Source organism: Anguilla anguilla, chromosome 9 (genome assembly GCF_013347855.1).
Source record: "Anguilla anguilla isolate fAngAng1 chromosome 9, fAngAng1.pri, whole genome shotgun sequence".
NCBI classification, from domain to species: Eukaryota; Metazoa; Chordata; class Actinopteri; order Anguilliformes; family Anguillidae; genus Anguilla; species Anguilla anguilla.
This window is the reverse complement of record NC_049209.1, coordinates 10,423,039-10,445,939: the sequence shown is the minus strand read 5'-3', so window position 1 is coordinate 10,445,939 and position 22,901 is coordinate 10,423,039. Positions and strand designations below refer to the sequence as shown.

Below are 22,901 nucleotides of genomic sequence, written 5' to 3'. Positions count from 1 at the left end.
TGTGTGTGTGTGTGCCCCAAATATTATGGATCTCTGTGCTTTCAGAGATGGGCAGGACTGGGAGTATTGTTGTCCTGTTGCACCATGGCAACATCAAAATTAGCCCTAGTGATTAAGTGTGGCTGTGGGTGTGGCCATATGTAGAGTTTGCACTGTCCTGCACCACTCTCAAATTCCTTTCCCTGGCATCTCAGATTTGTCTCATCGTTTTGTTTCATAATTAGGGCCACCAGTTAGTTTCCTCTTGTTTTTTCACATGGTATTTCAGTCCTCCGCCAGCTAGAGGTCACGATAGCCTCTTTGCCAAGCCTCTTCTCTAACAATTATCCCATTTGCACCACCTCTGTCATCAAAGTTGGTAAAGTAATTGGCACTAATTAAGCACAGACAATGATTGATGCCGATGTTTACAAGCGACACTCATGTGGTAATTTCAGTTTGATTGCTTGCTACGGTGGACATGCAGCAGTATTTTTAAATGCTGTACAGGGGCACGTTAGTTTTTGTCAGAAGCAGCGGGAAATGCTCACATTAAAAATCTCATGTACAAAGTTCAAATGAAATCTTTGTGATTATATTTTATTATGTCTAGTTGTCTGACAGTTTCTTCTGTCATTGATTCACAATGCTTGGTGAAAATTTGGCCATGGGAAGACATGAATCTTTCTGTATTGACTAAGTTTGCCACCATGGACAAGAACTGTTTTGGCTTTTGACTTTATGTTGTTGAAAGCAGGGCTAAGCATCATAATATTATTGTCAAAAGACTAATGGTTTTAGTCTCTTTCTAATGAGAAACTAAACATGAATATTTTAGGACAGGGCTAGCAAATCCTGTTCCTGGAGATCTACCATCTTGGAGGGTTTCATTTTCAACCTAATTTGGTACACCTGTTACTACTATACCTGATTCTACTTAGTAGCTCAATGACATCTCTAGCTGTTGAATGAGGTGTGCTTTGTTAGAGTTGGAATGAAAACCTACAGGACAGTATATCGCCAGGACCAGGATTGGGTAGCCCTGTGTTAGGAAGTAATTCATCTTAGCTATCGAATACCTCTACAAGATGGAAATTTACTCCTGCTTTTAACAATAGATGTGATTGTAAATTCGAACTGGCAGGCTTCAACAACAAGTTCTATGTCAAAATTAGGACTTTTAGTTGATGATTCCCATTGAATGTTTTGGATTGGCATTATAACTTGAAATGGGAAAAAGGACATCTCGACCTTTATAGAAAAGTTTTGCTATGCTGAGCTCTGACACCCCATAAATAGCTTTGTGGTCTTGACCCATAGATTGTATGCATAGATAAGAATATCAGAATATCGACTTTTAATTGCTTCAAGGATGTTTCCTTTTATGTTTGTAGAGAGGAAAACATTCTTAATAAAAAACTATATAATATTGTATAGACCTTGAACAAGTCTGCCCTACACCATTACATTATTTCTCTTTATAAGGGCATAATCGATACACAAGATACCCGACAGGATCAAAAATCCTGACGGCCTTAAGAAAATTGTGAGCTGGCTGATAGAAATGTGGTTTATTTTTCAGTTGCAGGTTTGTAACTGGTTGTGAATTCCTCTGCTAGTTTTGATGCAATGGTGGTTTATTGTTATGTCTGTGCCGTACACCTGCTGAACAAGTGCACAATCGTTATTTGTAAGCTGTTCGATTTTATTATAGGTTTCGTGGATTCTGATGTCACGACCTTCGTAACAACGGATCATGTCAATGAGACACTTGCCATTTTCAGCTATTAAGAGCTGTGTTTCCAAACCCTTATCGCTCTTGAATGCCTTGAGCTCTGTCAGCACAATGGTGTTTGGTGTGATATCCATCTCCTTTCCCACAAATCTCGGATTAAAATGGACGTTCTTTGAATGGTACTCTGCAGCTGAAACTTTCCCATCTGGTTTTACATGGTACAGGCGGGAGTTTTTTTTTTACCGGGAAGAAGGTTGTCCAGCAATTGGGCTCCTAATGTGCTGCATGTAACACATTTTCCGGCTTGGGCATTTTTTTAATCTTATTTTTTTAATGCACATAATTTGGAATAGTCCACTTTCTCCAGTGGAATATTTTGTACTTAAGAACGCATGTTAAATCGTCAATGACATCCAGCCGTCTTTTTCCCTGCTGATAGATGTTTCCCCTTGGTGTTGATCTCAGACCTTAATCGATGGTATCCCTTTCCCTCCTGCTCCCCAGTGGTATGGCCAGTGGTACCCATTGAATGGGGATAAAGAAAAGTTATGGGCTATCATCCTCACATTCAGCGCCTGCAACAGACTTGTTTCTGGTCAACAACAGCACTTGTAAGTGCTCAGAGTAATAAATGACAGTAAAACAAAATAAGCCTCCCCATCCCCCAGTCACTTATTACATACTAACCCACATCATAAAACATATTTAATGAAAAATGTCTGCAGTTATTTCGCCTTATTTATTTTTGCATGAAAAATCATGTACCCTTTCAGCTTTCAGAACGGCACCCCATTCATAAAAAAAGTTTAATGTCCATATGCAATGCATTTACATTGCATTCACTTGTGTTATATCCAATATGTGTGTCTTTATGGTTCCTTTGTCCATTTAAACATGTTTGTGGTCCAAAATGTCACTACTTGTATTCAAGCTATAGCTGTTTGCTAGGTCAGGCGCCATTGAGCATATGGAAAGCGCTCTACGGGCTACGCCACAGGAGACACCCCGTCAGGCGCCATTTTGATCTCAATCCGACAAGAATCCATTAAAAATATGGTTTGCATATCTGACCACCCGATGATGTACTGTAATATTTTGTTCAGCAGGCGTTTGGTTATCTAAATAATGGCAGGTTCACTTATAAGTCATTCAAGTTAGAGGACGAATTGAACAAGACTAAACTTTCATGGGCATATATGGGTCCATTTTTGAGTAAAGTGTGTACCTGCATTGCCCTCCCTGTGCATGACGCAGACAAGCAGACAGTGCACACAGACTGAAGTGTTAGTGCTAGTTCTCAAAAGAACAAAGTATTTATAATTATGGCGGATCAGACAAAAAGGTTTTACACTGTGACAGAAGTAATTGAAGAGCTTGAAAAAAGCTTATCTGAATAAGAGGCTTATTCAGACAAAGTGATAGCCCCACTAGTGGTCATGTACATTTACTTAAAAAGCAAATTTAGTGTTCTCCTTATTGTTATTATATTATATTATATTATATTGCTTCTTCCACATCAACATTCTGTGTGGTCCTCCTCCTACAGCTTCTCAGAAAGACATACCAAGTTTGGCAAGTGGCTTAATCTAGTTGCTTGTGCTTTTTGTGTCAATATCTCAAAAGATGAAAATAATATATTTTGAGATATTTATGATTTTAAATCAATGATTTTTTTTTTTCATCCTGCTGATTCAATGGTGAAAACAAACTGGTGACCTACTCCCAATTAAATTCAAGTTCTTTTTTAATATTGATTGGATACAGGCTAAATGATTTAAATCAAAACCACTCTGTCCCAAATTTTGAGTCACAAATGTAAGCAATTATTAACTTTAATAATTGGAATTCTTACAAATATTGCATGTGTGCTACAGGTGATCATATGCATAACACAATATGTAAGCTAAGTTTTAAATATATAATGTAGAGTAATGGCCACTTTTTTTTCTCTCTCTCTGAATGACAAGCAGGAAGGGTCATTCAAACAAACCCATCTGAATTGTCTGAAATATACAGCCTGTCATAATCATTGGATAGCTTTTTATACATTCTCATAAAAAATAATCCTCAGAGAGTTTTTAGCTAACAGCTGTCTGTATAATTTCTTCTTTGATTGGTTGCTTTAATTAAAAGCTACTGGCATATGTCCATATTACATTTATGGAGTTTGCTTTAACATGTTGAACTTGGCAGTGTTCCCATAAGGATAGTATTACACAAAATGTACATTCTTTGTGACATTAGAGATCATGTTGTCCTACACAGACAGCGCTGTAATCTGTAAGACAAGACTTTATGTCAAGCTAAAATTAATGTTTTTACCACAATATCTTGGTAATGAAAGATTGAATGAGCTACAGTGGACACACAGGAATTCTTTGTAAGTCAAATCAAATAAACAAGAACAAATGTTTTAATCTAGTTTTTGTGTTGTTCAATATTATTCTTCATCAGTTACTTTGAGGCTTGTATTGTATTTGTAAGGTTTCACCATTGTCTGGGATAACCTCAGTGAAATACAGTGTAATAAGATTCTCTGAGCTTCACAGTCTCTCAAATAATGTATAGGCTGAACTGACTCACTGCTAATAACAGCACAGCGAAATGGAAGAACCGTATTTACTAATCCACTGCTGCATTTACTGAGAGCTCATGTAGACAGGATGAAATGTTTGCAGCAGGGAGTGACAGTCCAGAGTTGTCTTAGACAAGGTAAAAATTGTCTGGTGCCATTAAATGTGATTTTTGTGTGATTTCTTCTCACTTGGAAGACCAAAGACATTGGGGATGATTGTTTAGCTCAGATTGTACAGCTCAGACTGTCAAATATAACCTTTATGTACTCTATTATTCAATTAAATATTCATCTCACATAAAAGTCATTGGTCCTAGGCTCTCACAGTGAGTTCCACAATGTTTGGGAAAAAGACATATTTTTTTATTTTATTTGGCTCTGTACTCCACAATTTTACATTTGTAACCAAACAATGCACATGTATTTAAGTGCAGATTCTCAGGTTTAATTGAAGACTATTTTTAAATCCTATTACAAATGGCTTCACAGGCATTTCTGATTAGTCTGGTGTGTTCAATTGCTTTCTTAGTCCATGCACTGTATAAGAGAGCTTTCAGTATCTAGTCTTGATTCTTGGCTTTTGATTGCCTTTGGAGTCTGTTGTTACCATTTTTCAACAGAGGTGTGCCAATGAAAGTTCAAGAAACTATTATGAGGCCTCAAAATAAGAACAAAAAAAAAAAACCGTCATAGACATAGGCCAAACATTAGTTATACCAATATCAAAAGTTTCATTATTAAGAAGAATCGCAAAGGGCTTGGTAGACTAAGGAAGACCTCTACAGTTGATGATCGAAGAGTTCTCACCATAATGAAGAAAAACCGCCAAACACCTGTCCACCAGATCAGAAACATTCTTTAGGAGACAGAAGACTTCATGCAAAAAACTACAGAGGCACACCCCCACACCCCCCCCCCCTCATGTGTGAAATGTGGTGATTATGGTTTGGTCATGTATGGCTGTTACAGCTACTGGCTCATTCTTGTCTTCATTGATGGTATAACTGCTGATAGCAGCAGCAGAATGAATTCTGAAGTGTACAGAAGCATCTCATTGTCTCCAAACTAATTGGACGGTGCTTAATCCTATAGCAAGGCAATGATCCCAAACAGTGTCGTTGTCGTCATCATCATCATTAACTGTGTTAGGATTGTGTTAGTTTTGATTGAGACTCCCACTTTGAGAGTCTCTAACAGGAAATCAAGGAATTGGTAAATGGACTGCATTTATATAGCACATTTTCCAGCAACAACCGCACAAAGTACTTTACAATGAATGCCTCTCATTAATCCATTCACACACACACACACACACACACACATACACACACCAATGACTATCAAGGCAGCCATGCAAGGCACAAACCAGCTCATTCAGAGCACACTTCGACACACAGAAGACCGGGAATTGAACTGATAGCCTTCCAATTGCCAGATGACCACTCTACCTCCTGAGCTAATGTCGTCCCAACAAAGTAATGACAGCTCTCCTGTACCTGTTTGAGGTATTGAAGTCCTCCTGTAGTACTACGCCAAGGCACACAGTAACTGGGAATTTACACCCAGTGGGGACTTATCCTTCTGACATAAGTCCCTTATTTGACTAAAATCAATGGAATAAAACATGCTGATTAGACTGATCAACAAAACTCACACTTTGAATTAAACAAGATTGGGAATTCTCAAGACGGTTTTTCACTCCTGTCTCTCAGTACCAGCTGGGAAATCATGCCAAAGCGCCATGGGCATTCAGTGAGATGAGATCCTTCCCTGACTACAGTTATACATTTCCCCAGCCATTACAGCAAGCTGTTTCCGCCAGGTCCAGAGCATGCGTGACACAGTGCACTCAGCTGTAAGTTTATGCATGCTCAGTTTGGATGGCTCACCCAAGGGAGAAAGATTCAATGTATATCTCATGGCATGACATCCCCATGAAGTCATCCCTGCGCCCTCTGTCAAAAAGGGATCTCTTCCTGAAAGCTAGGGTCTTTAGACCATCCCTGGGGACCTGTGCCGTCCTGATGTGGATCTGTCCAAACTCTCCATGGTTGGCCCCGATACTCCTGAGCAGTCAATAGTCTGGTCTGGAGTGCGTACCATAGATTGACATTCATGTCGTTTGAAAGTTATAACTGTATTTTCTGAAGGCATGCCCTCCTGGGATGTTCACACATTACAGTCTCTAGAGTATGCAGGGAAACAAAACACATCCAGTGAGTGTTCTGTGGGCAAAAACACCTTGTTAGAGAGGTCAGAGCAAAATTGGCAGATTCGTTCAAGCTAACTGAAAGGCCAAAAATGCCCAAATAACAGCTGTTTACAGTGACGTGTGGAAGGTCATCTCTGAACGCACAATGCATTGAGCATTGAAGTGAATGAGCTACAGCAGCAGAAGACCATGGCGGGCTCCACTCCTGTCAGCTAAGAACAAGAAGATGATGATACAGTGGGCAGTGATCTCCAGAACTAGAAAACAGCCTGGACTGATAAATCTTGATTATCTGCTGCAACATGCAGATATTTTGGTCAGAATTTGGCAGTGCGGGCTTCTGGTTTTGGTGTAATGCTGTGCAGAATATTTTCTTGGCACAGAGTTGGTTCCGTAATACCAATTGAGCATCTTCAAAAAACACATCTTCAAAAACATGGAGTAGGAATACAAATTTAAAAATCAAACATGACAGTGATAATAGTAATGCCAATGAGTAGTTCTAAGGCCGTCACTACTAAATATAGTGTTACGCTAAGGGTTCTGACTATGCTTCCAAGGGGGGCTGCTGGATTGAAATGACCCAAACAAATATATATTGGGCCACTCACCACCATATGCCACCTGATTTGCCTTGACCGATACCCTCAGTAGCAAGCAGCCCCTTCGTTTGTGTTGCTATAGTTCAGTTTTGTTAAAAACAGTGTCATGAAGAGTGGTTGCATGCAAACAGAGAAAGATGGAAACCAAGGGAAAAAGGGGTGGACACAGGATAATAACAGAGTGCACGGAATAGGCCCAAGAGAGGAACAAAAAACCCAGCTGCACCAAGCCTCCTCAATCGTTTGAGAGAACCCCGCCATCTCCTGTACATCTCTCCACCCAAAGGGCGTTACCCAATCAAACACATGGGAGTGTTCCCAGTTTCTCTCTATCCTATCTCCTCCATCCATGCAGCTGCAACACTAGAACTGGTGTTATCCTATCCTATTATATGATATTACATTTTGAAAAATATATTACCAATGGGCGTGAAAATGGTTGCACTATGTTACTGAAATGTGTGTATGAGTATGTGTATAAAATATGTTCATGAGCAAGATGTTCCTGATAAATCAGGTGGATTTTATAGCTGGTCATCTGAAGATACAGAAATAAAATGAAGAAGGGAATGTGTCAGGAAAATAGCAACATGGTGCTAGGACAAATAATAAAAGCCATCAATAGAAGTACTGAACACACAAGAATAAGAAAAGTAAAAGGTTGTGTCTGTTACATTCTTGGGTCATGGTCGGAAGCTTGCTGTTTTGCTATGCTCAAAGGTGTGGAATGTAGAGTAATGACACTAGCTTGAGCAGTGCTTGGTTCCTGACCCGAAGCCTCAAGACTGAATGTGTTCCTTTCTCTATATGGGCCCCACCTGAGTGCTTTCATTCCTTATTAGAAAATGAGCCACAGTTATCAGATTCCTTAAGTAGTCCAGTCACTTATTATTGAGAAGCCGAGTACAATTTTGTGATTCACGATCTTTCACCTGGATTGTTTCTATGGTTTCCATTAATTGGCCTCACAGATCTGAAATACCTGTGTATTTTTGGCATCTTTGAATAGAACCCACATGGGGTTCACCCATTGTTTCTTCCTACTCTTTAATGCCTTTAAAAAGCTACCGAAGAATGACATATATAAAGATTAGCCAGTTTTGAATGACTTCGATAAGGGTAAATGCATCAAGGAAAAATTCATGTACTGAAGTTCAGTTTGTCAATATTTAATACATAGACATAGACTGCACATTCAGTGGCAGGTTAAAATTCAGGAATGCAAACATGCTTCTTTGAAATAATTATCAACAATGTTGATGATGTTACTGTAGTTTGGAAGCTGGGTTAAACCCTTTGGGCCTTTCTCTCCAAATTCAACAATTCTCTCTCTCTCTCTCTCTCTCTCTCGCTCTCCAGAGTTACCCAGCAGTCCACAGGGCCAGTTCACCTTCAGGCCCCTCCCCCCACCGCCGCCCCCTCCGCATGCCTGCACCTGCGCCAGACCCGCCCCCCACGCCCCAGAGGCCCTGCACAGGAACACCATGCCGGCCCGCAGCCAGGCCACGGAAACCGGCGGCACCCAGACGGACAGCGGCCAGCTCCACAACAGCTGGGCCCTCAACAGCAACATCCCTTTAGAGACCAGGTGAGCGGGCACATCTGCCCTCACGGTTGCCCCTCCCTTGCACTGCACCCCTCCCTGCCCACCGAGCCCCTTGGCCCAAAACATCATCAATGGTCATTATATGACAAACTCCCCCTGTGCCACACACGCACATGCACACATTCTCAGATGTGAATCATCTGGGTCCTTGACTCATCAGACTGCCTGCTTACACCCACAGTGGTGTTGGTAAGGGGGGGTCTTTATAGCCTTCAGCCTGATGTATAGAGCCAAGCCCCTGATCTTCTTTTCACGTATGTCCAGCAGCTAGTTATGAGGATTACCATACATTCCCCACATAAGCAGCACATTTGTATGAAAGGCAAGAGATAACAAAATAGTAAAATTTGGCATGGGTTTGGTGGGGCTAGTAAATACAGTAATGCCCTGGTTAAAAACCATCTATCTTATTTTGCTTTTAAAGATTTCATATCATAGCTTTTGGTTTTAAATGTTTGTATTATGTTTTCCCATGGCAGTCAATGTCTATTGCAGTATTTCCATTATTACGCGCATTTTCAGGAGTAATGTGAATTATTGGGTGCAACACTGTGGTGTCTTTCAGCACTGAAGTAGATTGCTTGTTAAGTGGACCATGAAGTTTCTATGGTTACTGTTGTAAGTAACAGTAACAGCTACTCCCACCTTCCAGACTTTCAAAACTGCCACGGGCGTGTTTCACTTAGTCATTTCCCTCACAATATTTGGGCGTTAATACAAATTTTTCCTTTAGTTACTCCCAGAGTGCACCAGATTTATGTATTTAATGCATGAAATTCATAAAGCTTTCTGCTGGGGAAGGATTCCCCAGACCCCCATACAGGATAATATGAATAAGTTATGATAATATGGATAATATAATTGACCTCTGATCCAAAGTAATGCTAGAAACGCCCCTGTCTGTAACCCAGTGCGAGCGTGCGAGCGTCATTTGGGGAATTAAGCAGCGAGCATACTTGGGTGGTTTTGGCACTCAGCCTCTTCCGATCAGACTTTATGAATTAGCCTCTGAAGTAATATGGAGAGATAAATAACTGTTTGAATATTTAATGAAGAGTTTGTAACAGCCAAATTCCTCCTCATGCACACTGACTTCATATAAGGTTGGCAGAAAGCCAGTCGGGAGGAGAGGTTCTTAATAAGATATGAATCTGTTCAGAATTAGATCTTCTTTCAGTTAAGGAAAGAAGAATACCGATGTTACAAATTCAAATAAACAGTTGGTGAAATGTAAATATCTAAAAACAGAACAATGGAGGAGAATCAAGTCTAATATTGTGATTCTCATTGTGTTTCTAATTTTGTGGCTGCCATGCTTCCAAATGCTGTCAAACGAAATCTTTTCCCCAGTACCTCCCACACACATCCTATTCTCCTTTTGCCCATGTAGCTCAGCCATTCAGTCATCAACAGGAATTAAAAACATTAAAAAAATAAACCATTTTATTTTTTTAGAACTTGAACATTTTCCTTTTGAATTCCATGAATGATGTCTTTTTTATTTTATTTTTTACTGGGGATAATTAGTCTGTTTTTTTGTTTTTTTTCTCGCTGTGGTCAGTGGGGGTTGAAGAGAAGGCGGAATGGTGAAAGCATGACTGACGTGACTGCGTGGGAGAGGAGGGGGGCTAATTGATGAGCGTTCGGGAGGAATGATTCCTGCCAACGGCTGCGCGGGGTTACGGGTGAAATGGGACGGACTGCCGCTCAATATAAGTCTCGCCATCTCGCCTCTGTTCTGTCCCGGGGCGTCCCGCAAGAATCAAACCAAAATAAAATGAAAGGGTCGTATCGCAATCTCTTCCGCCGAGAATGCAATATGGTATTCTTTATAAAATAACCAGTTAAATTCTCCGAATGTGGCACTGTGGATTGCTACCATTTTTTCAGTCAGTGTTCATATCGGGCTAACGCACAGGCCCCTGATTTTGTTGCCTTAGATTGGAATCCGTGCTTGCCTCCCTTGATCACGTGTAAAAAAAAAAAAAAAAAGAGGAATTCCTACCAGTACACTACCTGTGGAAATAGCACTCATTTCTCCAGAGTTCTCTGGGGAAATAGGGATTCTTTTATGAGATTTGATCCCGAACTGTAACATGAAGCCAGCGCACGTATTCTTGGAGGAAAGCGTAAGGTTATGAATGGAAAACCAGTTCTATATGAATTCCTTACGTTCCCGTCTTTCTTTGAAACGATGCGTTGTTGCTCTGTCTTTTGTCGGACTGTTCAGTTGCTTAGTGCACAGTCATTATTGTCACTACGGATTTGTATATTTCCTAATGTCACTGCGAGTCTGCATAGCGAATAGCGAGAGCGAATATCCCTTTCACTAAATCCCATTCTCGTCCTGATGATGAAATGTGCTGACGTGGCAGTCCAATACCTCGCAGGTATGAAGCGGAGATGCCCGCACAAAGACAGCCTCCTGAGTCAGAGATTGACCTTGGCATGCTAATCTGATCTGGTTTGGCCCAACCTTGTGGCTACAGTACCTGACAGCTTTCCGAATGCCCTTTTTTAAGAGGCTGTCAAGCAGAGATTGTTCACACTTTCTGTTCTGGTAAAAATGAATGGCTGCGGGAAGGAAAACAGCATTAACGCGCATTGGCGGTGACTCCTACTCAGACCCGAAAGCCCAGGGCAGTGGTAGCTCCGGATGTGAAATATTGAAATGATGTGAAATTCTGCATCATAATCAAATGCATGTGTCAGCTGGTCTTTCGGCTGCCCCCAGGAAATGCATCCACATTCACTGGCACACAACAGAAACTTTGCTTTTAAAAACATTTGACCAATAAATCTGAATCCCACTTGATCGACTGCATAAACAGCTTTGTAAAGTTGTGTAAAATATTATTATTATTATGTGAATATTTCTTCACTGAAGTTACAGAAACTATTTTTTGTATTAAGTTGTTCTAGTCTCAGTATTAAATAGTACACTACTTTTTAGGGGACTGATTTTTTTTGATGTGACTGTCATAGGCCATAACGCCTTAGTATGGGTTACAAATTAATTTTCTAAGCAATTAATTTTGTGTGCTAAAAAAAAAAATATGGATGGGATGGCAATGGCAGCCATACTTCTTTCCCCAGAATGATAGCTTTTGTTTGATGCTAATTTTGTTCAGTGTTCCATTCCCATAGTCCCAGTGTTTGCCTTTCAAAATACTATTCTCGTTTGATCATTTGTAATATTGTTTTACATGAAATGTGATAAATGATACAGGTTCAGGGCTTCTGGGTGGTTCATCCTGTTAAGGCACTGTGCTAGTGCAAGAATGGGCTACACACTCTGGTTTCAAATTTGGACTGTGCTAGTGACTACATTAGGACCTCTAACTGTTCTTTTTTTTTTCTCTCCAATGGCGTTACCCCCACTTGCTGTCCAGTGTTTGTTTAAGCAGAAATCCTATCCTAGAGAGAGCTGATCTTTTCCAAAGAAGCACATGCAATGGAAAAACATGTTTGCTTTCTGAGATGAGTGGTGGTGGTGGTGGTGGTGGTGCTGGTGGTGGGGGTTCCCCTGCATGTGATATCTTTTGGCACGGGTCTCACTTTGCCCTCGGGTGTGGAGAACAGTCCCTGCGATCGGCTGAAAGTGGTGATCTGTGCATCGTAAACATCTTTGCTTGCGAATGAATACACCTCTTACACAGGGTAAAAGTGTAAAGTGATTCCATGGTGGTTTGGCTGTCTGGCGGTGGACAAGGAGTCGCTCCACAGAATTGCGTGCAAGAGCAGGCAGAACTGAGGACCAAAATGGGTGTACCGATAGGGACAGATTTAATTCAGCTTAGGCCTGGTGGAGTCAATTTGTCAACTCCAGTAAAGCTACAAGGATATGTTCAAACTGATCCTGGAAAATATACTCGTATCCAATATTCCTAAGAAATTAACTAGCCGGAAATGCTAATACACATTTTATGGTTTTTTGCTATTTGAATGTGTAATTTGTCAGTATGAGTGTTTTGCGGCTTCAGTCAGACTCAGTAATGGGCTTTATGTGCAACATGTGCTCAGTCAGCAACAGGACCAACTGCTTTAATGCATCTTTAAGAAACATTCAACATTCATATTATTATTCTTTTTCTGCTGCTCGCCAAGACTGGAGTTAGGCCTTAGCCCCCTTATCCCCCTTGGAGCAGTAAGGTATCCGACAGTCCACAGATGAATCCTGATCATGTCAGTGAGCAGTGATTGTGGCTGGGAGTTCTGCAAATTGACTTGTGATTGGCTGCAGTGTGGCTTGGGGAAAAAGAGCGTTCATAATGCAGTTGTCATTCAACGGGTCCACAGAGTGCCACCTACTGTCATTTCTTGAAGCATACATGTGCCATTTCAATATTATCATCAACATACACTGCGTGAAAAGTATTTGCCCCTTCCTGATTTCCGCTATGCTTATTTGTCACGTTGAATGTTCTCAGTTCTTTGAACAAAATGGAATGTTAGACAAATGGAAATGGAGTAAACACAATACACATTTTAATAAATAATGTGTTTTGTGTTTACTGAGGTTCCCTTTGTCTAATAGTACATTTTGTCTAAAGATCTGAAACCATTTAGTGTGACAAAAATGCAACAATTGTGGAAACCAGGAAGGGGGAAATACTTTTTCATGGTATTGTATCATCCTGTGTAACTTTCTCAAATATGTACAAAATTATCAGTTTCTGTTAATTTCATGTACATTTGCTCTATTGCTTCCAAACAATAGCAGCTCCAAAAAAATTCCATGGCCACAATAAGTGAACCTGGTTTTCCAGGGAAACGTCTGTCCCAGTTGCCACCTCCTCCTCATACACCGTAAAGCCCTGCTCTGGACAGCCAGATAGTCATCCCGGTGAAGCTGGTTGAAAATAATTGTCCAGGCACCTCGATAATGGCCGCTCATCGGCGTTGAGGAGTCTCCGCCACGACAAGTCCCATCAGTGTGAATTCAGGTTGTAAGCTAACCCTGGCTAATGCGGCGTGCTGGAAGCAATTGGGTGAATGGAATGGGGGAGGGCCTTCGGTCATCTTGCGTCCTGCCATCAGGCTATCAGTCAGCCAAGCGGAGAGATTCGGAGCCAAGGGGTGCTTTCTGATATGACAGCCGCAAAGCAAAGGCCTCGTTCTGCCGCGCGGTGCTGCGTTCCGTGAACGCAGCCCCGGCTCGTCTGACCTGTGCAGTAGATGGGCCCAGTTAATGACACAGCCAAAAGACAAGGTGACTTTGTGTCGGACGCAAATGAAGAGACACAATATCTCAGCTCGGCATTTGCTGACATCTGAGCCTTAATGAACCTTGTCAATTAGACCCCGATCGATGCGAGAATACAATGCTTTGCCAAATAGCATTTGGATCAGCAAACCGTAATGTAATTCAAACCCTCACTGACATTGTTTTTCACACCATTTTCAATTCTAATTTGATTTTGACAGGGTGAGACATGAATCTGGTGGCTTGATACCATATTACAGCACTGCACGTATTGTATTTTTGCATCATGGGATGAGTTCAATCTAACTGCAGCAACCACTAAGCGCATGTAAGAAGTAGCGAGGCTGATTTTAATTATTCAAAGTTATGGGGGGAAACACAGTGCAGTCTGTTTTACTGTGGACAAGTTTGACGGCATCCATTTGCTTTTAGAATAAATTATTTTAGAATAATAATGTACTATTGAGTAAAAGCATAATAGCTTAGCTGAAGGTGTATTTAACCCAGGGAAGCTTTTCAATTTTTTCCATTAATTTACCCAAGCTTATACAAATCTAACATACAGGTAAAGTGGGGCTTCAATAAAGAATGGAGGAAAAGTATTAACAAAACAAAAAAACAAAATGTTCATAACACACTGTAGTTCATTATGAAGATAAGGAACAATTTTTTATAAATTATAAAAGCATTATTTCAGTTTATAATTGACTTCAGTGTCTCTCAGGTAGGGGTGGTGGTGGGGTTCATGCAGTTTGCACCGTTGCTATTCAGAGTAAGGATGAGTAACTATGTTTTGGTTTATAAGAACATTTTGCCTATGTTTTAAACCAGACTTGACTGTTTAACGCAATGATATAAAACATGTCATGGGCGAGGTCATTGTTTGTTAAATACAACTTTTAAAAGCAAATTAGCTGTTGTTAAGATGGATTATTATTGATGTCATGGTTTAACCATGACTTTAATGCTTTAATTCCACCTCATCCCCACTTCCATTTTTTATCCGAATACAAATGCAAATAATATTGCTTGTTGAACAAGTACAGATACAAATACAAATAGTGGTATCTCCCTCCACCTGTAGTAGGCAGTGTGTCATTGTCTTGCTGCAGGATGAAATGCTGGCCAATGAGGTTAGAGGAATTTATTTGTACATTGCCAGACAAAAGCTGCCTGTACACTTCCAAATTTATTCTACTGCTGCCATCCTCCATTACATGACTGAAGATGAGTGAGTCTTATCCAGAAGCAGCCATACATGACCAAGCCATGACACTACCCACTACCCCCTCCATATTTCACAGATGAGGGGGGTGCTTTGGCTCATGGGCGGTTCCTGCCATTCTCCACTTTTGGCTTTACACTGTTTTGGTAAAGGTTTACTTTGGTCTCATCTGTCCATTTAACTTTGTTCCAGAACTCTTCTGGCTCACCTCCGTATTTTGCTGTTCGGCAAATCCTAATCTGGCCTCTATAATTTTTCTCGTTAAGTCTTCTGCATACAGTGGGGCAGTGATACTTTCACCCTGCCATCTGGATGTATCTTGTGTTTTCACTGCCTTTGTTTTAGGGCCTTACTTCACAGCATTTAGGATTTGATCAACTTCACTTTCTTGGCCGACCTTCACAGTGTTTTTTTGTCAAGACTTTGCAAAAAAAGTTGTACTATACCCAGTCTCTGTGCTAGTCTTATCAGCTTACAGACATGTCATATCCATAAAATGGTAAAAACATATATATGCATGTAAATACCATGAAATGAAAGCTGATTGTTTGTGCATTTGTCTCTTTTTCATCTTTTTATCTCAAATCCAAATTCCATAAGTAAATTGCAAAAATAACACACATCACGCTCATTCCCACACTTTTGGAAGGCACTGGATTTTGGGGGTTAAGTATAAAGTATCGGCAGACTTACCTGTGAGAAGACAGTAATTCATTTTTTTGGATATGTCAATGGCAGGGCTCCCAGTTATTGTGCCATTTGTCTGAAAAGTGAATTTCTGTTGGCTGCGATGTAACAGCCAGCAGCTGATTAAACAGACTAGGTTCTTAATTAAACTAAAGTTTCCTCCCAATTGATACTAACTGGGATGAAGTGCTTACAACACTGTAAACAATGTGCCATTAGATGATTATTTACCTGCTCAAATACTGTCACACGTGTTAGAAAATAAAAGTGTTCAGTATCACTTTCGCAGAATAATTAGCACAGTATTTTGTCACTCACTGTTCACATGATCTGGGAGCGACACAAAGAGGTGAGAAAGAAGTGGCATACTTACACATAGAATTAATTACAGCATTGATTAGAGAAATAATTACATTATTAATTATATAGCTCAGCAAATGCCTACTGCACCATGAGGTGATGATGCAGACCTTAGCCTGAGGAAGCCTCTTCCCAAAACACTCTACAAGCTATAAGATAAGATATAAGATATACTTTTATTGAACCCCGTGGGGTAATTTGTCCTCTGCATTTGACCCATCCTAGTTACTGAGGAGCAGTGGGCAGCCGCAGTGCAGTGCCCGGGGACCAACTCCAGTTCTGAGGCCAGTGCCTTGGTCAAGGGCAACTGCAGGAGCGCACCTAACATGCATGTCTTTGAGTGTGGGAGGAAACCGGAGTACCCGGAGTAAACCCACGCGAACAAGGGGAGAACATGTAAACTCCACGCAGAGAGGATCCGGTCGGACCCGGATTCAAACCCTCCTTCTTGCGAGGCAACAGTGCTAACCTCTATCCCACTGTGCCCGCCCCAAAAGATCCCAAAAAGTTCAGAGATCGCTAAAACAAAAATGCCAAATTGAGTTTGTGAAGAAAAACTGTGGCACTTCTGTTTACTTAAGTCAAAGTGAATGTGCTGATTGAGTTAGGATGTGGATTGAATGCAGGCTTATATGCTTGCAAACGTGTTCATAGTTAACACAACATTGGTACAACACAACAGTAGAAACACAAAAAGTGCTTTATAAGCTAAAACTTACAGAGATGTGACTAATGAGAGGCTCTTTTACAAAGTCTGAGAAATGTCAGCGAAGTGGACTCATTGCAGGCACGATGAACTCCTGGTCCAATGGCAGTGGCCCAGCATCAGTGCAATTATATGTTTTTTGTCACATCAGCGTGTTTGCAATATTAAAAAACCACAAGTATATTCTTTTTAATTTCTTTAAATTACACAGAGACAGGAATTGATTGTATGCTATTGACTTTTTTGCCCTTCATAATAATATTCAGTGGTGTCAGCATAACAATGGTGTCTGTCTATAATCCTATAACAGCGCTATCAGTTTTCATTCATCTGATTCATTGGGAATCGGACTAACATACCTCCGAGTACTGCATCTGTGTTTATTCTTTTCAATTTAACTGACTGGACAGACATTTTTTGGTTGTTTTTCAAAAAATGCAGCACGGTGCCACTAATTGTACATTGTTTTTGTAAAATATAAATTACAAAACACAGTGCTGGTAATTGTACATTGTTGCTTTCCTAAAATGCAAATGACACAACATAGTACTCTTAATTGGATGTTGTTCCCATAAACAAGGCTTAACACTGAACATTGTTAATTGTATTTTGTTGTTTTCATAAAGTGTGAACAATGCAACGCGGGGTTGGATTTGTCCATAATGTGCCAGGTTTGTTTTAATTGTCTTTTGTGTTTTCTGAAACTGTTTTCATCTTTTACCCCAGAGCTTATTTGATGATGTAGTCCTGCTGGGAGTCATCCAGTAAGGCTTTTGTTACAGCATTTCCAGTACATATTGCCGATCATTATTCTTACAATAAAATGGTATTGCATCACACGAGAAATAAAAAAAAAAAAATTAAACATTGTTATGGATTTCAGTAAGTAGAATAAGGTACAATAGGTTTGCTTCAAGGTGACTACACAGCAGGGTTTGTAATAGCGTCGTGGGAAGATCTTTCATCCGATGCGTTATGAGACAGAGCTTTTTTAAGCTTCTTTTCGCTTCCAGAGTTGTACTGACGTGAGGGCAATATGTGCATGCTCTCAAGTGACACTTGAGGAACAACTGTGATTCACAGCCGTTTAGTCCTCCATCACTCTCGCTGCAAATTGTATTTCCTTTAAAAGGTGATAACAATTAAATCACTCACTCTAGCCTTTTTAAAACATGACCCTAACACATCTTCTGCCTTCATATTTTAATTAAACGCATTATAGACAATGGTGTTAAAAGAAATTAATTACGGTTTAACTACCATGCGCCTTCGTTGCATGTTTCCAGACTAATCTGCCTTCTGTTGCTTTTAAGTACAGAGATTTCAAGGTCAGGGTCACAGTAAAAAGTAACCTGTAAGTGCTTGTATTGACAGAGATCAATACGAACAGTGCATTGAACAGCTTCTAAACTTTGATTAATGACTGTATATAGATGTGTGTGCGTGCGTGCACGCGCGTGTGCGCCTAAGTCTGTGATCTTCACCCGCTGGTTGAGACATCCCCTTCCGTCACTGATTTGCAGGCATTTCCTGTTCAAGCACGGGTCGGGCTCCTCCGCCCTCTTCAGCGCGGCCAGCCAGAACTACCCCCTCACCTCCAACACCGTGTACTCGCCCCCGCCGCGGCCCCTGCCCAGAAGCACCTTCTCCAGGCCGGCATTCAGCTTCAGCAAGCCCTACAAGTGCTGCAACTGGAAATGCACCGCCCTCAGCGCCACCGCCATCACCGTCACCCTCGCCCTCCTGCTCACCTACGTCATCGGTAAGCTCTGCCCCCCCCCAACCCCCCCCACAACCCCCACAACCCCCCCCCCCCCACTCCCCCCTCTCCCCAATCCATTTAGCTTTACCCCCTGCTCTTCCATCTTCAGTTTCAGCATTAGACCTTGTTTTTTCAGTGTGTTTGCACTTCCCAAGGTCACATTCTAATTGACCGTGTGCAGTCCAGAGCTGGAAAGTAAAAGGCCATTAGCATTCAAGGCTAATTAATTAGAGAGTCGGTAGTGCACCTTAAGTGCTCGGAATGGCACAAGTAGAATCGGAGGTTAATTGATGCCCATGCATTCAAAATTATTGAGCAGGTAGGTATGTGGCTTGATGTCATCTTTTCAGGTTGGTCTGTTGCATTTAGCTTACATTTTGTCAGACTTGTTTGCAGCCATGGTGAAACGTAAATGGTGCAGTCTACCTGAAATGAATTCATGGTTGATTTATTTAAGAGAATTGCAATGAAAATATGAGAATGCTGTGGCTTATATATTAGTGGGAATCTCTTTGATTTAAAGGCAACATTTCAGAAGAGTCACAGGCAAGTATTCTTCACAGTACATGCTCTACCTATAGATTAAAATAAAAGAAAGTGCAGTAGCTGGTGTTGAGAGTCCTTCACCTTACCACTGGGCCACGGGGGATGACTGAAACTAACAGATGCAGAGAATACTCAAGAGGCAGTTTTACTTGAAAACGTATTGGCATCAAAGCAGAGACAAAAAATATAAGCCCAAAAAAAAAGGTTCTGAAAGCTTCTCTGAAGTAAGAATGCTCGGTAGGAACTCAGGACAACTGGGTGGTGGGACAGAGGGCTCAAGAGAGGTTTGGAAAGTAATGGCATAGTCAGCGACACTGAGGCTGCCCTAGCGGAAACAGAGGAGCCAGCTCTGTTGTGAAGAGCTGGTTTCTGAAGCATTCAGGGCCCTGTTTCTCCCTGATAGCGGTGGCCCAGGCTGAGGCCTTTCCAGTCATTAAGGTGATGAGATATGCTATGCGTGAATGTTTAATGGGGACGATGGTTGAAGTTGGATGCAACTCAAAGGTGAGAAAACACTGGTAGGGGAATGCTTGACATCGGCAGGGGTTGCTATTATATCGTTAGGGTGCTGGAAACCGTGGCTCGGAGTTAGGCTAGGCACGAGGTACTGAATGGACTGGTGGATTGGGAGAGGTGGACTGACTATGTTTGAGATTGTGAGGGACAGTCTGCAGAGAGTCCAAAATCTGGCCGATCAGCTGTTCACATCTCCCTGTGGTCATTTCTTGACTGGCCTCAACCTGCTCATGTCTCCCCATAATGGCTCTTTAATTATCCAAAGCAGCATGGAGACAGTCACAGTCTGGTGGGCTCGTCTCTGCTGGGTCCATGCTAGAGGGCTCAGTCTTGCTGTCAGGTTGCAGTATCTGGCCGGGAAATGAAACCGTTGAGAGTCCTTAACCACTGGACCCCGGGGTAAGACTCAAACTCAATGAATGCAAATCCTGAGTATTCTCTACAGATGCATAGAATACTCGGGAGGCAGATGAACAGTTAAACTAAGTCTTACTTAACAACTCTTTGGCAGCAAAAGCAGAGACAAAAATGAAGCCTAAAAGAAGTCCAGTCGGAAGGTTCAGTTGAACAGTGAAGCGTAAAGTTAAAGAAACTTACAGGAACAAAAGGGTAACCCAGTCAATGTGCAAAGCAACTCTCAAACAAGAACTAACATGAAGACTGAGCACCAAAAAAAAACAAAAAATGGGACTTAAATGCGCTAGTCAATCAAGCACATGAGCAGCTGAAAAATACAAACGTGAAACTCATCAGTCCTACTGATCTGGAAAGTTCCAGAGACTCTTTATGGGAATGTCTCCCCCTGCTTGCCGGCAGAAGAACAAACCAGAGGCCTCTCAGTTGCGACAAACAACTTGAAACTTTGCATAAAAGTGACCAGCTCTCATTGGCCTGACTGACGGCTTAAAGCCCATGGTGAACAATTAAGCCAACAAATACTATACTGCGCATTTCTCATTTATTTATTTTCAGTCAGGGTTTTGTCCTGACAAGGTGAGATACTCTTCGTACTGTTCCAGCATTAAAAGCGTTTGAGTCGATTCCTATTCACAATGTAACTGGACGTAGCTGCTCAAAGATCTTTATGAATGCAATTGAGCTGTCGATCTGTGCATGTATTTATATGCCCTAAAGATATACTGCTGACAGGTAACAGAAATATGCTTTTTTTTTAGAATAGGGAACTCTAATGTAGGGGAAGTGATGATTTGTTTAAAATAACTATTTCCAAATCCAGGCGTTTTAACAGCGGACACCCTTGTTTAATGTTTGAACTCAAAACACAAGTGGCATCAACAGTTAAAATTCACAGTTAAGATATTTCTACAAATATTTCTAATTATACATTTCTAATTATAAATAAACAGATTTCAACGTCAAACCCTGATTTTTTTTTCACTTTTGCTGGCCCTTCTCCCATACAGTATGGTAACTGTAATCGACAAATACCAAACAGAAGTGCCATCAACAGTTAAAATGCATCACTTATCCTCGTGAGTCCCGGACCATTTTTTGCGTGCATTTTTTATTTCTCATTGCTATTTCGAACCAGTAGTACCCGATAACTATGGAAACTAAGCAATGTCTTTGAACAGGAAATAGTTTTTGATAAAAATGATGTCCTCGTATGAGAACAACGCATCTACATGCATATGAAATAATATGATTCATATACGATATAATTTATATTAATTATAATTAATGAAATTTTAATTTACTTCTCCTGAAAACCACAAGAAAATCACCAGTGTGTATCAAACAATCTATTTCAATGTATTACATTAAAAAAAAAAAAACGATGTCTCATGTGGCAGTGAAGTTTTAGAATATTTCTTTATATTTGGATCTCTATTGCACCGCCATGAGGGTGGATTGGACTAAGACTTCAGGGCTGAAGTCTTGATCCTACTGTTGGAAGAGACTGTCTTTGTGACTGTATTATTATCTGCCTCACCTTTTTTAATGTAGAGGTTAAATGTTAAAAGTCTGTTTAGTTAAAAGTTCAAAGAAAAGTAGCGTGCTTGCTATTTCAGGGCAAAGCATTTGTAAACCATGAAAAAGGATAATAACATGTGACTGTGTCTTCCTCCCATACAGTGATGCACACAGCCCCCCTTGGGTGGTGTGCATGAATTAACGCTGAGCAAATGGTGAAGTGCGAGGAGTGCTTATGGCTGAGCACTTACTGGCTCAAATTGAGCTCATCCTTCACCGCCCTCAAATTAGTGTGCTTAAACCTGCATGGTGTCCAGCTTCCTATTTTCAAAGCGAAGGAAAGTGCTCTACCCACACTGAGCGATTGGGATTAGAGGGATATATTTTACGCTCTCATTAAAAAGAGTTATAAACTCGGAAATAGGTGTATCTTTTTTCTCAACTACAGATTACACACCTGGGTTTTTACATGGTAAAAATGAACACAGAGGTCATGTGCAATGATGCTACAATGAATGACCTGAACAAACTAAAGCAGGTGTCTCAAAACTATAATAACTACTGATAAAACCCAGGAATTCTTGATTGGGCGTCTTTGTTTGTGACGGGATTCGCAGAGCTGGAATGGGTGAAGCCAACACGCTCGCTCTATAGCGTCTTTACTTTTGCTCAGAATAAGGGCGCAGTCTCAACCCAATGAAAGCAAAACTATGATATAATCATTTCCCCCATGATGTTTATGACTGTAATAACTCATACACAATATTGCCAAGGTTTTTTTTTTTTATTACACGCATCGAGCAGTGGAAAAGCTAATGAAATCCAAATGCCTCTCTTCAAGGTGTATCGATGGACCAACCTGAAAGAAGAGGCATATTCTCAGGAGAAAATTAAATGTCTTGATTTTTTTTTTTCTTTTGCTTGAGTTCATTAGGGCACTCGAAAGGAGATCTGTCAACTGTGGTATTGGTTTAATAGACTGAAAAGTGTTACAATCAATAAGACTGAGTAATGTCAAAGGACCAAGTCAGATTCTCTGTGCTGAGGAGAAGCTGGACAGCCAAGGAATTTCAGATTCCAGGCAACTCACCTTGAAGGTAGAAGACCTTTCAAGCTTCATTGTAATCTTATTGATTGATCCATTTTCCCTTTGCTTTCCAATCGTTATTCTAGTCTGTGCCACTTTAAACCTCATATTGCCCTTCTTTAAAGAGTCCAGAAGCCTGTACTCAGAAGCAAACTGTGAGTT

The 22,901-nt window shown here is 40.8% G+C and overlaps 1 protein-coding gene across 3 annotated transcripts in view; it reads left to right on the top strand.

Moving 5' to 3' along the window:
• tenm1 (teneurin transmembrane protein 1) overlaps positions 1–22,901 on the top strand; it is a 414,402-nt gene that overhangs the window by 303,128 nt on the left and 88,373 nt on the right. For all 3 annotated transcript variants that reach the window (XM_035434568.1, XM_035434569.1, XM_035434567.1), the window contains 2 exons: positions 8,463–8,691; positions 18,417–18,655. In XM_035434568.1, coding sequence (XP_035290459.1) covers positions 8,463–8,691; positions 18,417–18,655 — 468 coding nt within the window. The remainder of the gene's footprint in view (positions 1–8,462; positions 8,692–18,416; positions 18,656–22,901) is intronic.